Source organism: Arvicanthis niloticus, chromosome 2 (genome assembly GCF_011762505.2).
Source record: "Arvicanthis niloticus isolate mArvNil1 chromosome 2, mArvNil1.pat.X, whole genome shotgun sequence".
In the NCBI taxonomy this organism is placed as follows: Eukaryota; Metazoa; Chordata; class Mammalia; order Rodentia; family Muridae; genus Arvicanthis; species Arvicanthis niloticus.
In genome coordinates this window covers 90666281-90680101 of record NC_047659.1, presented here as the reverse complement: position 1 = coordinate 90680101, position 13821 = coordinate 90666281, and the positions used below count along the sequence as shown (strand labels likewise).

General features: G+C 44.3%; 1 protein-coding gene across 1 annotated transcript in view; it reads left to right on the top strand.

The window, feature by feature from the left end:
• Ino80 (INO80 complex ATPase subunit) overlaps nt 1-12071 on the top strand; it is an 86166-nt gene extending 74095 nt beyond the window's left edge. The window contains exons 30-36 of the mRNA XM_034495774.2: nt 1250-1408; nt 1844-1946; nt 2741-2829; nt 5050-5205; nt 5475-5634; nt 7783-7998; nt 10562-12071. Coding sequence (XP_034351665.1) covers nt 1250-1408; nt 1844-1946; nt 2741-2829; nt 5050-5205; nt 5475-5634; nt 7783-7998; nt 10562-10779 — 1101 coding nt within the window. The 3' untranslated portion in view covers nt 10780-12071. The remainder of the gene's footprint in view (nt 1-1249; nt 1409-1843; nt 1947-2740; nt 2830-5049; nt 5206-5474; nt 5635-7782; nt 7999-10561) is intronic.
• The last annotated feature ends 1750 nt before the right edge of the window (nt 12072-13821 follow it).

Sequence of the window (13821 nt, the reverse complement as noted above, 5' to 3'; positions counted from 1 at the left end):
AGTAATTAATAAACATACTAGGTGTTGACCTATCTTATTGTTAGAAAGGAAACCCTTTTTCTAATACCTGGGTCAGTCCCTGCATATGTCCATTCACTCATTTAACAAATGGTTAATGCATATCAGGCAAGAGCCTGGCACTGTTTTAGGCACCAAGAATTGGATGTTCAATAACATGAAATTCTACTTTTCTCCTAGTAATTACATTGCTAGTTGTGGTAATTGATACAGTATAAATAGTTCCAAGAACTAATTTAAGTGTTATGTTGAAAAATAAAGAGTAAGAGAGGTAGATGACCCAGGTTTCTGTTTCATATGAGATATTAAGGCTTTTCTGATAGGTGACATTTGAGCCGAAATCTGAAGAGAGTGAGAAAGCAAGCCAGGAGTTAGTCTGGCAAAAACACTTCAAGCAGAAGAGATAGGTATAGGGCTCTCAATTAAGATCCTGGTTAGCACCAGGGAGTGGTGGCACATGCTTTTAATCCCAGCACTCAAGAGCACAGGTAGGCACATCTCTGTGAATTGGAGGCCAGCCTTGTCTACAGAGTGAATTCCATGACAGTCAGAGGTTCACAGAGAACCCCTGTCTTGTTAGGGGTGCGGGATGGGGACCTGGTTGGCAAAATGAAGCAACAGCAAGGAGTAAAGAGTAGATAGAACAGAACTGGTGAAGGAGGAAGGTAGAATGTACCACACAAGCAGATCATGCAGGGCTTGATAGGCCATGGTAAGACTGAGATTGGGGAGTATAAGAATTTGAACAAAGGATTAACATGGGCTAGCGTTTTATTTCGGAAGGGATTTCAGGCTAGAGCCATACTTACAGGGGTGAAATGATTCCCCCCTGCCTCAGCTTCCCAAGTCCTGGGACTACAGTCAGATGCCTGGTTCAAGTGCCTGGCGTCTGGGATAGAGCTGGACAGAGTGTAGAGAACATCATAGTTGGAAAGGTAGCATTAGGAAAAAGCAAGAGTTTAGGTCCTTATCTTCTTAACCATCTCTCTAGTCATAGTTTAATCTTTTCAATGAAAACTGTGGAAAGACCAGGGGCATACCTACTTTTCCAGAGCAACAAACATATAGCTTGGTCTTCTAAGGACTTACTTTCTCATCATTACATCATAGAAAGAAATTAGACACGACTAACACCAGTTTTATAGACAGATGAGTGGCTGTACTGCTCTCAGAATTTGTCCTGCACTCAGAGTACATCCATTTTTGTTGTATCCTTCTCTTGTCTATGCAGGTGATTTTCTACGATAGTGACTGGAACCCCACTGTAGACCAGCAGGCCATGGATAGGGCCCACCGCTTAGGGCAGACAAAGCAGGTCACTGTGTACAGACTTATCTGTAAAGGCACAATTGAGGAGCGTATTCTGCAGAGAGCCAAGGAAAAGAGTGAGGTAAGCACTGGGAAGGAGGGATCATCATGCTAGAGGGACAGAAAACAGTGGCAGTAACTGTACCCAAACTATTTAAACCTTGTATTTCATTAGGCATGAAAAACCTCGTGATGTTGGTAAGCATTGGCATCTGTTCATTAGCAGTCTTAGTAGCTGCTCCTGTGCACACTCACCAGGAAGGGCCTGGGGCCTGTGTTTGGCATGTTCAGCTTTGGAGGAGGAAGGGTGACATTTCAGAGTCTACCTTCATTTGTCCCAAAAAATCTCAAATTGACCTTTCTTTGGGACAAATAATGTGGAGGAGCCAATTCAGTCAACAAGAACTAGTGAGCCAAGCCTCCCTGTGGAGCTGACTCTGCTGATGCTGATGCTGATGCTGATGCTGCTGTGTGGGAAAGAACATATGGAGATGACATTTTCATCTGCTTTGTGTAGATTCAGCGCATGGTGATTTCTGGTGGGAACTTCAAACCAGATACCTTGAAACCCAAAGAGGTGGTTAGCCTTCTTCTAGATGATGAAGAACTGGAAAAGAAACGTACGTACTCTGGCAGCCAAAGTTCTGCCCTTGCCAGATTTACAGAGTGAGATAAGCATTGTGTATGCCAAGGTTAGTGTGTGTGTGTGTGTGTGTGTGTGTGTGTGTGTGTGTGTGTGTGTGTGTAGGAGATTATGATTGCCTTCCACTGTATGAGTTCTAGGATCAAATTCAGGTTGTCAAGCTTGGCAGCAAATGCCTTTACCTAATGAGCCATCTCATTGGCCCAGAAAATATTTTACATGTAATTTCAACAGCAAGCTTCTGTAACTATAAAGACCCTTTGCCTAGAGTTCTAGATTCTGAGAATATTGAGTTTCAGATTTACCCTGAATTCCTGTAAGCATTTCCTCACCTCCACATCTAAAACTAAGCTCTTTTCAAGTAGAGAAGACAAGGAAGCTACATAATTGAGTAGAATCCAGGTTTGAACCTAAAAGCTGAACAATAACTATTGTTCCTTATTTAGGAAAACAATTTTTTGTTTTGTTTTGGCTTTTTTTTTTTTTGTTTGTTTAGGTTTTGCTTTGGTTTGTTTTTTTCTGAAGCAGAATTTCATTATGTAGCCTTCCTTGGCTGTTCTGGAACTAGCTCTGTAGACCAGGCTGGCCTCAAACTCACAAAATCTGCCTAACTTTGCCTCTTGATCCTTGGGATTTGAAGCATGTACCCAGACCAATATTTTTTTTAAATAAAAGTTTTTTTTAAACAAAAACTATACCTTGGGAATCACTAGAGGATATGGCCCTAAATTTCAGAGGATAAAAGTTATGATTCCTGCATTTTCTTGATAGTGAGACTGCGGCAGGAAGAGAAACGACAGCAGGAGGAAAGCAACCGAGTGAAAGAACGCAAACGCAAGCGGGAGAAGTACGCAGAGAAGGTATCTCCAGATGGGCTGCATGGGGTGCCAGGGCCTGGAATAAGTTGTAGAAGCACAAAAAGCCTTTGGGTACCCTACATGTATGGGCACATACACACATATTTGTGTATACATAGTAAAGCACATCTTGCACGTGCAGATCCAAGGACAACTCGTGAAAGTTGGTTTTCTCCCTCGGTCATGAGGTCTGGAGAGAAAACTCAGGTCCTCCAGAATGGCAGGCAAGCACTTTTATCTGCTGAGCTATCTCATTATCTGTGATATTTGAAACAGTTTCTGTGCTAGTAGACATTTGATGAGGTAAAAAACATCAAATGTCGAACTGTATTCCCTTCTTACACACGATGGTGTTGGTCACAGTTGGACTGGACAATCAGTGATAACTGTGATAGCTAAGGAGATAATGTTACTTACATAATTAGCTTTTATAGAACTTTGTGTGGTTTGGGTCAGGGTCTTTCTACATATCCCTGGCTACCCTGGAACTCACTGTGTAGACCAGGCTGGCCTGGAACTCAAAATATCTTCCTACCTCTGACTCAGGAGTGCCTGACTTCTCTTATAGAATCTTTTAAAAGGACCTGGGTACGCATGGTGACATCCACCTTTAATCTCAGCATTCGGGAGACAGAGTCAGTTCCAGGCCAGTCATGGCTACATAATGAGACTGTCTCCAAGAAAGAAAACAGGCTGAGGTTGGATCCCTTTGGTCATAGGCCTTTGGCTGCCAGCCTAGAGCTGGTCTGTTAGAGCCCCTTTTTGTGAAGAGCTAGTTTTAGCCTGGGGATACTTTGTACTCACTTCTTTTATTGACTTGGAATATCCTAAAAATGAGACACAAAGTCCTCCTGGTTTCCACTGCCATTTCTGCCCCTTCCCTGGCAGGTTCTTTTTCTCACTCTGCTCTCATGTCTAACCCATTACTTCCCACTACTTAAAAATAGCTTTAACATTCAGAAAAAATATCTAGGTCTCAGGGTATAGTGTAGTGTTAAAGGACTTGTGTATCATCCCTATGTCTTTAAAAATGGATCAGTGAAGGAGGGAAGAAGGGAGGACACAGAACCTGTCAAAGAATAAAAGATGGCTTTATCACACAGGCCGTTGCAGAAATCAGTAGTTCTTCTGTGTGTGAGTGTTAGTGTACACATGCCACAGTGTGTATGGGAAGTTCAGAGGACAACTGTGTAGAGTTGGTTCTCTCCTTCTACCTTTATATGGACTCTGGGATGGAGCTGGCATCATCACCACATGTGGCAATCACTGTTCCCCATTGAGCCACCTCACCTATTCAAGATTAACAGTTTAGAATAGAAAGTACACAATGATAACATAGTATTTTACACCCTTAACCCTGTAATAGATGTGCACAACATAGTTCTATCTCAAAAAGCCAGTGAGATGGCTCAGAGGGTAAAGGCACTTGATGCCTAGCCTGATGACCTGAATTTGATCCCAGGAATTTATGTGGTGGAATGTAAAAACCAGTTCCCACAAGCTGTCTTCTGACTTCCATGTGAATATAGTGCGTGCATTTGTACACATACAGTTAGTCAGTCAGTCAGTGAACAAGCCAGTCTAGAAATGGGCTGTCGGGAGAGATGGTATGCCTTCTTCCTCCTCTGTAAGTTTTCACTTCTTTTAAAATTCAGGGCTTGACGGGCAGTGGTGGCACACACCTTCAATCCCAGCACTTGGGAGACAGAGGCAGGTAGATTTCTGAGTTCGAGGCCAGCCTGGTCTACAGAGTGAGTTCCAGGACACCCAGGGCTATACAGGGAACCCGCCCCCACCCCCATCCCCCCCCCCCAAAAAAAAAAAAAAAAAGATTCAGGGCTTGGGCTTGAGAAGTAGCTCAGTGGTGGAATACTTTCTTCAAGTGTGAGAGACCCTTAGTTCAATCCTCATAACCTGTACACACACACACACACACCCCAAAAAAAAAATTTAATTGAGCCAAAATAATGATGCTGTCAGGAGAATGGAGAAAATTCGAGGCTAGCCTAAGCTATAGAGCAAGATCTTGTCTCAAGTTAGTTGTGGGTGTGTGCTCATGGCTTAGGCAGGATAATGAGGCCAGAGCAGGAACCATAACAAGGACCAGGCTAGTCAGAGCCATATAGCAAGACTCTGCCTATAACTGTTTTATTTCTTAATCTCACTTTTTTCTTTGAGGAAAATGCTCATGTTTTTATGTATTTCTGACCTTTGTATTCCCAGAAAAAAAAGGAAGATGAGTTGGACGGGAAGAGGAGAAAAGAGGGCATGAACCTTGTGATCCCATTTGTTCCTGCTGCTGATAACTCCAACCTCTCCGCTGATGGGGATGACTCCTTTATAAGTGTAGACTCAGCCATGCCCAGCCCTTTCAGTGAGGTAAGCCTCTTCTGCATTTCTACATCACAGCAGTGGAACTGCATTCTTACCTTGTGGCAGGGACACAGTGCTGGACAGTGTTCACTTCCAGCCTTGTGGAATAGGGTTGCATTAAGAACAGGCTGACTCTCAGAACCCAAGGCAGGATCAACACTGAAGGCAAATAGGAGAGAGAAGAAATACATATATGTCCCCAAAGCATGTTCTCACTGGAGCATGAGGGCTGTAGCCAGTGAAGTTATTAGTGATCTCAGCCATTCTGCTTCCAGATCTCAATCAGCAGTGAACTGCACACTGGCTCCATTCCCCCTGATGAAAGCAGCAGTGACATGTTAGTCATCGTGGATGACCCAGCCTCCTCAGCGCCTCAGTCTAGAGCCACCAACTCTCCTGCTTCCATAACAGGCTCTGTGTCAGACACTGTGAATGGTAAGTGATGCTACTCGCATAGTGGACCTTCAGCTGCTCCACTACTTAATGGAAGCATTCCTTCAGTGCTAAGTGAGCTCTGCTTCCTTTAGGATAAGGGAATCTATCTATCTATCTATCTATCTTTCTTTCTTTCTTTCTTTCTTTCTTTTCTTTCTTCCTTCCTTCCTTCCTTTCTTTCCTTCTTTCTTTCTTTCTTTTTTTCTTTCTTTCTTTCTTTTTTAAATTACTTTTTGTTTAGTTTTGGGTGTTTTTGTTGTTGTTTTGTTTGTTTGGTTGGTCAGTTGGTTGGTTTGTTTGTTTTTAAGACAGGGTCTCTCACTTAGTGCTGCCATTTGCTATGTAGACCAGGCTGTCTTTGAACTTATAAGAGATCCACCTGCCTCTAATTTCCACATCCTGGGATTAAAGGCATATACTACCACACCACATCTGGCACATTTTTATTTATTGTATGTATGTACGCAGTGTGGAGGTCAAAGGACAGAATACAAGAATTGGTTCTCTCCTTCCACCATTGTGGTCCCAGGGATTGTGTCAGCCTGTCAGGCTTGGTATCAACAGCCTTTACCTGCCTAACCGTCTTGTGAACCCAGATACAGGAATTTTATTTTCTTTTCCAAGAGTAGAATATATGAAAATATTTAGTCTTTCCAAGCAAAAAGAATAGGTAATGTTCAGGAAAAACAAAATAAGAACTTTGTAAAGTTTTTATTTGTTTTCTGCTTATTCTGTCTTTAGTATTTCACCTTTATTTTTGCTAGGTTTTTTTTTTTTAACTCTTTACATATTGAGTATGTGTGTGTGTGTATGTGTGTATTCAAGTGTGTGATTATGTGTATGTACATGCATATGCGTGTAGGGCCAAAGGTTGACCGTGGTGTCTTTCTTAATTGGTATGTATGCACATTTGGGGGTGTATATATTTGTATGGAGGTCAGAGGTTAACATCAGGTATCTTCCTCTGTCACTGTCTAGTTCTTTTGGTGTTAGATCACTGATCCTGGACCTCACAGTTTAAGCTAAACTTGCTGGCCAGCAACGCCCAGGGACTCACCTGTGCCTGCCCTCCCACCCTGTGCACATGCCACTTTCACAGTGCTGCAGTCCCAAACTCAGGTCTTTATGCTCCATGGCATAGAGCTGTCTCCCCAAACCCTGTATTTTTCTAGTTTTTAATTAAAGTTAGCTTTGAGGACATTTTCTTTTTTGTTGTTTTTGAGGCCCAATGTTGCTGCTGCTGCTGCTGCTTCTTCTTCTTCTTCTTCTTCTTCTTCTTCTTTTTTTTTTTTTGGGGGGGGGGGTTGGGGGTGGGGGTGAGACAGGGTTTCTCTGTGTAGCCCTGGCTGTCCTGGAACTCACTCTGTAGACCAGGTTGGCCTCGAACTCAGAAATCCGCCTACCTCTGCCTCCCAAGTGCTGGGATTAAAGGCGTATGCCACTGCTGCCCGGCAATGCTACTGCTTCTTGATGAACCTTAATTTTAAAGCCTGAAAAGAGGACTGACCATCATGCTATGAAGAGGCTAGGAAGACAGATGTTGAAGGCAAGGCCAACCTTGGCTACATAATGAGACCCTGTCTCAAAATTTAAATTAAAAAAAAAACAAAACAAAAATGAACCTTAGACATAAGATGAGATTTGTGGTTCAGTGGTAGAGTGCTTGTCTAACATGCTGGAGGCCTGGGTTCAGTGCCCAGAAGTTTGTTTTGTTTGTTTTGTTTTGTTTTGTTTTGTTTTAAATAGAGGTAGAGGTTAGTTGTTTATGGCTGGAATACTTTAATTCCTACAGCAAGTCCTTGGAGTTCATTTAGTGAGGAGGTAGAAAAAAATAATAATAACCAAGGTAGAACCACTGCTTAGAAGGAAAGACTATTGGAAGAGCATGGCTAAGTTGAAAGACAGCCCCAGATGTCCTCAGATCTCAGTGAGCCAGGCACCATATCCTGTGCCTATAGTCCCAGAACTCCGAATATCAGTCTAAGATTGGAGAGTTACTTAAGATCAGGAGTTTTAAAAAAGGCCAGCCCGAACAACAACATTAGGAAGCCTTGTCTCAAACATGAGAGCCAGTATTCCCTGTCAGGGGATATTTGTTAGCATTTTAAGAGATTTATTTTTTTCCCTCTTGGCTATTTGTTCCCACAGGAATTTCCATTCAGGAAGTGCCAGCTGCAGGACGTGGTCACTCAGCTCGAAGCCGAGGCCGCCCCAAGGGTTCAGGAAGCACAGCCAAAGGAGCAGGGAAGGGCCGAAGCCGCAAGTCCACTGCAGGCAGTGCTGCTGCGATGGCAGGAGCCAAAGCAGGGGCTGCAGCGGCTTCTGCAGCTGCTTATGCCGCATACGGGTACAATGTGTCTAAAGGTTGGTACAGATTGTGGACAAGGACTATCTGCGAATCTATTTAGCATCCTACAAGGTAGAGTATGTAGGATGCTCCTGGCCAAAACCTGGAGACCAGCTTAGGACTGAGCAGTTCTGACTCACCCTTGCACTCTTGATGAATAGCTGTCTATAAAGTAGAAGTAGCCATGGTCAGAATGAACTGAAGAAGGGGCTGCACTTGAAACATCCAGCTTTCCTGCCCCCTCCTCTTTGAATTCAGGTTGGTTATTGTTTGTTTATTTGTTTGTTTGTTTTTCTGAGACACTTATTTTTCAGTAATCCAGCAAGGATAGTTAGCATTCATCCAGCTACCTGAGCCAATGCCTCAGGGAGTGCACACCTAAGTGTACATAGGAGTAGAGAGCAGTAGAACTGGGAGAACATGCACGCCCTTGAATGTAACAAGCCAGAAGAGAAGCGTGTCATAGAGTGGTTTATAAGCAGTATACAGAGAAGTGTATACAGAGAAGTGGAAAGCTTACTTGTGATTACAGGTCAAAAGCAGGGGAACCATGGACCTGCTATAAGGATTGTGGGGTATCATTCAGAATGGAGAAGATTGGGATTGTGTGTGAGAAAGATTCAGACAAATGCAAGAATTGACAACCACCACAGCATATTGAGGTTCACTGAGCAGATCAACCAAGTTATACTGAGAAGGAGCAGTGAAAGTCAGTGTTGGAGAGACATGGCAAGACCTGATGGTTAACACGTGTATGAGAGGGGACTGTTGATAGTTGGAGAGATGTAGTGACTGTGATGGTGACATAGAAAGGATGATTGAAGTTAGAATGCAGGCCATCCAAGTGCAGTAAGAAAGAACCCACTACAGAGCTGCCTCCCTACCTCTATGCAAAGTCTGGGCTCAGGTAGATATGATAGCACACACTCATTATCCCAGCACCCAGGAGACAGGTTCTAAACCAGCCAGAGTTACCCTGCTACAAACAAAAATCTCAGGTGGGCTTAGCATAGTTCATAGGTTTTGGGAGGGGAGCTTGTTTGTTAATTTTTTTTTAATTTTTATTTCATGTGTATTGGTGTTTTCCCTGCATGTATGTCTGTGTAAGAGTGTAGGAGTCTCTGGACCCAGAGTTACAGGTACAGACAGCTGTGAGCTGCCATGTGGATGCTGGGAATTGAACCAGGTCTCCTGGAAGAGCAGCCAGTGGCTGTTGACCATCAAGCCATCTGTTTGTTAAGTTTCACAATAGAATTTAATGTATCTGAGACTGGCCTTATTCTCATGATGCAGGCAGTGGTAACCTTGAAGTACTGATGGCTAATAGAATTGTTACAGCAGGAAAAGGCATACTTGTATAGAAAGTGCTTGGCCTATTGTGAGTGCATCGTAAAAGTTGATTCACCTCTCCTTTCTCCCAGGAGCCTCCGCTTTCATTTATTGATTCATTAAGGAAATAAGTATAGTAGCCTACCCTTTGCTAGCTCATCTGTGTCCTTGGAAAATGGTAGTTCCTCCAGTAGTTAAAGCTGCTATGCCAGGGCTCATCCATGGATGCGGCAATGGGATACATATCAGAGAAGCAGGCAGGAGGGATATGGGAAGCAAGGAGGTAGACTGGCTTAAGAAAAATCAACAGAGACTGATAGCTAGGAATGAAAAGTGAGAAGCACTGATCCAGAAGTGACCTGTAATCCCATAGTATGTGAGCAGAGATGTCTGCCCAAAAAGTAACACAGAAGATACATACCAGTCATGGTGGTGAACATCCCCAACTTCATAGGTGCAGGCAGGAGAATCAAGAGTTTCAGGTTATCCTCTGCTACATAGTAAGTTTGGTAAAACTAGCTACTGAAAAAAGTTGGACTACTGGGAAAAAGAAAAGCAAACAGAACAAACATATTAGATGGTGTGTTATAAGAAGTGGGTACATTTGTCTCATAGTAGGTAAGGAAAAGTTCACTCTTGTCCAGGGGACTATCACCAAAGATGAGAAGTTTGCCCAAGTCTTTGATGTGACAGAGCTTGGAAAACAGAGGTAACCTTGGCCAGTGCTAAGGAAGCAACAGCAGGGCTGTGGTGGTGCATACCTTTCATCCCAGCACTCAGGAGTCAGACACAGTCAGATCCCTGTGAGTTCAGAGCCAGCCTGGTCTATAGAGTGAGTTCCAGAACAGTCAGCTTTATGTAAAGATGATACTGTCTCAACAAACAAAAGCCAACTGAATTCAGATGTTTTCCAGAAGACAAGACAGCATTAGTGCCTAGTGAGGTAGAACTCTCATTGTGCAACCCAAGCCTTCCACACCATCTGCCCTCTCCAGAGCCTGAAGAGTATGTCTTCTACTTTGGATGGGGTAATGTAGGTAGGGCTGAGTGTGTTGTTATCTCTCAACAATGCAGACATCTTGCCAAAAGGCAATTAACAGGAAAAATAGGCAAATACACCTCAGAGATATTGGCAGCAGGCAGAGGAGGATTCCCACCTGTTTCCTCAAGCAGAGACTTAAGCTAATACTTCAGACTCCCAAGGCTGACAGCTGGTGCTGAGGGTCATTATGGTTTTCTCCATCCCTACAGGAATCTCTGCAAGCAGTCCCCTGCAGACATCCATTGTCCGACCTGCTGGCCTTGCAGACTTTGGACCTTCAAGCGCCTCTTCTCCCTTAAGTTCCCCTCTGAACAAAGGAAATAATATTCCTGGGACTCCTAAAAGCCTCCACATGACCAGCAGCCTAGCCTCGGATTCCTTGATCCGGAAACAGGGCAAAGGCACCAACCCCACTGGAGGACGGTAATCATCTCTGCCCTCTAGCTTCCTTCAACCAAACCAGGGGCTACAGTCCTGGGCTATAGGTGGTCTTTGGATGGCTTGCCCAGTGTGGCATCTTGCATCCTATTTGGAGAGTGGAAAGGACCAGTTGTAGCAGGAGAGGACAGGCAGGTGGTTGGTGTGAGCACTTTTATCACCTGTTTCCAAAGGAATATCCTGGGTTCGGCTCCGCAGCATCCTAGATGTACTCTGCAGCCGTACTCTTGACCTCTTTTTGGGGAAGGGCCTGACACAGACCCTTTTATAGATGCTCAGGCACACCGTCTCCGTCCCCATCCCACTTCTCAGCTCTGACCATGTCCCTCATGAAGGCTCCATGGGTGCTGTGAAGAGCCTTCCATAGTGGAGAAGGGAGGAAGTGGTTCCCTGGTATCCATAGTCTGGGAGTGCTCCTGGGTCTCTAAACCCTGTTTGCCACAGTGTCATCACTGAAGAACACAATGAATGCCAGAGAAGATGGTGGCTGTAAGGATGATAGAGGCTGGAACAAGCAGAGCCACAGGCAGTTTTCCCAACATTTCCTCCACTGTCCAGCATGGTTCACACCAGGGAAGCTTTAGGTCCCACCAGCAACAGTAGCAGCAGCTCCCACTCAAGGGACTTCCCAGAAGCCAGTAAAGAGACCAGGAACCACCTCAGTCAGCAGGACGTCCTCACCACCCTCTTGCAGATGCCCCTTTGCCCATCCCGAATGGAATGCACAGCCTCCCTGGCTTTGCCCTTCAGCCCCTGCTTGGCTGTATGCACTGTCTGTATTGCACTGAGAAAGAAGGGACAGCAGGAGTGAGATGGGGAGGGAGCTGGCTCAGCACCACCCCTCCCGACCCTGCCCCACTCGCCTGAGCTTGCTGCCCTCTGAGAGGGGAAAAGGGCGGCTGGGAGGGCTTTCCACCTGATGTCCCTGGTGGAACAGGTGCTTCTGGGCGGGCCAGCCTCTAATTTGCACACCTGAAATCGCGGAATTGAGTTTAGATAGATTGATTTTTTTAAACACTTTTTTTTTTTTTTTTTTTTTTTTTTTTGGAGTAGGTGTAGGGGAATCATTTAATTTAAATCATAAAGATTCCCCTACCCAAACCCTGACTCCTGTGTACAGATGCTCTTTAGAGGGAATCAGAAAAATGCCAAGCCTTTTTTTCCTCTTTGAATGTGCTGTCTATTTTTATAACTGAACTTGTACATATGTATAAAGAGAGACACATCTTTCTTTTACTAACTGGATAAAAATCTTAAATAAAATGGAGTGAGATAATTTTATGTAAATCAAAGTGTCTATGGTCTTTGCAGCTGCCTTTGTACTCTGCAGTACAAAGATTTGACAGGATCAAAACAATTCAGAGCCCTAAGTTCTCCTGTGACCAAATAGGACCATGGTGGGACAAGGAGTGTACTGTGGGGTGTGCTCAGAAGCAGCGTTAGCTGAACTTGGGGCTTTGTCTCCACCCTTCAAAAGAGGATTGACCAAGTCCCTTGCATGCAGTGTCAGCCCTGGGGTGAGGGTTCCTTTTGGTTCAGTCCCAGCATGACTGGTCTGGACCAGGCAGAGTTGGATGATCTGAATACTAACATTGTCCCAGAGTTAGTACTTGTAAGAAACATGAAAAAAAGAAGAAAGAAAGAAAAAAAAAAGTTTAAAGTTTAAAGTGAGTTACTAAGGATTCCTGATGTTGCCTAGACCGACTGTCACTATTCTATGATTGAACTTAATATACCCACATGTTCTTGCAGCAGCTTTGAGCAGGACTCCCTAGCCTGGGTTCACCCTGTACACTTTGATGGAGACAGACTGATTGCTGGACAGCTGCTGTTCCATTGCTAAAGACAGACCTTTATTTTCAAGTAGTACTGTTGATAGCCTGGACCTGTTTTTTCTTCCTGATAAACATGACCAGAGCCTCGCACAGAGCATACCGGCACATACCGGCACAAGGTTCCCAATTAACTATACCCTGCACCATCCCTGCTGTGGCTTTTGTGACATAGTGAGTCAGCTGGTCCATCAGACTGAGGGCCATCTAGTTTCCATCTCAATAAAGCCTCCAGTGCATTCATCTTAGTCTTAGATCCACAGTGACTGCCTCTCTGTAGACCTGGCACATGTTGATGTGAGTTCTGAGTCAGACTGGGAACTGCAGACACACTACAGTATTCCTGTTCTCCAGTGTCTGGGCTGTCATAGCTTCAGTTCTCTCACAACTGCCTCCTTGTCCAGGCTAGAGAATTGTGATCTTCCAATAAAAGGTTTTGAACGCAAGTGTCTCCTACCCAATCTATTCACTTTCAAAACATGTCTTGTTTTCTATGTAAAAGAACAGCCCACTTTTAGGGGTTTTGTTTTGCTTTCCTTAAGAAATGAAAACAAGAGACTTTAATCCCATCACTCAGGAGGCAGAGCAGTTGGATCTTTGAGTTCGAAGCCAGCCTGGTCTACAGAGTGAGGTCCAGGACAAATGGGGCTACATAGAAAGACCCTGTCTTGAAAAACTAAAATAGGGGTGGGGGGTTGGTTAAAAAAAAAGAAAAGAAAAACTAAAATAAATAAATCAACAAACAAAACGTGGCTGGAAAGAATTCCAGGTGGACTAAAAGGTACATTTCTCAGCAAGCCTCAGAGCCCAGTCCAAGGTAAAGGCATGAGTTGGATCTGTAAAGCAGGCCTGTTGGTCAGTGTCACCGTACTACAAGTGAGCCATCACGGCCACATAAATGGATTTTAAGGTCATGGGTCTGAATGTTCAGCCTGGGAGACCAGGTCTGTGCTGCACTTGTTTTGACAGGCTCTGCCTGGGGCTTTATTGAAAATTCCTGGACTGGCTTGTGCCCAGGATGTTGGGCTAGGCATAGTATGTGGGCCATGCAGACTGAGCAATTAACTGGGTGTGTCTTGTGCACAAGTCTTGGTGTTTGCAGGTATGTGTTCATCTACAGAGCCTCACTGGTGGCTTTCACATAAGATATTTGGACCAGTCCATCTCAGTTCCTTAAATGTATAATTGGAAACTTAACT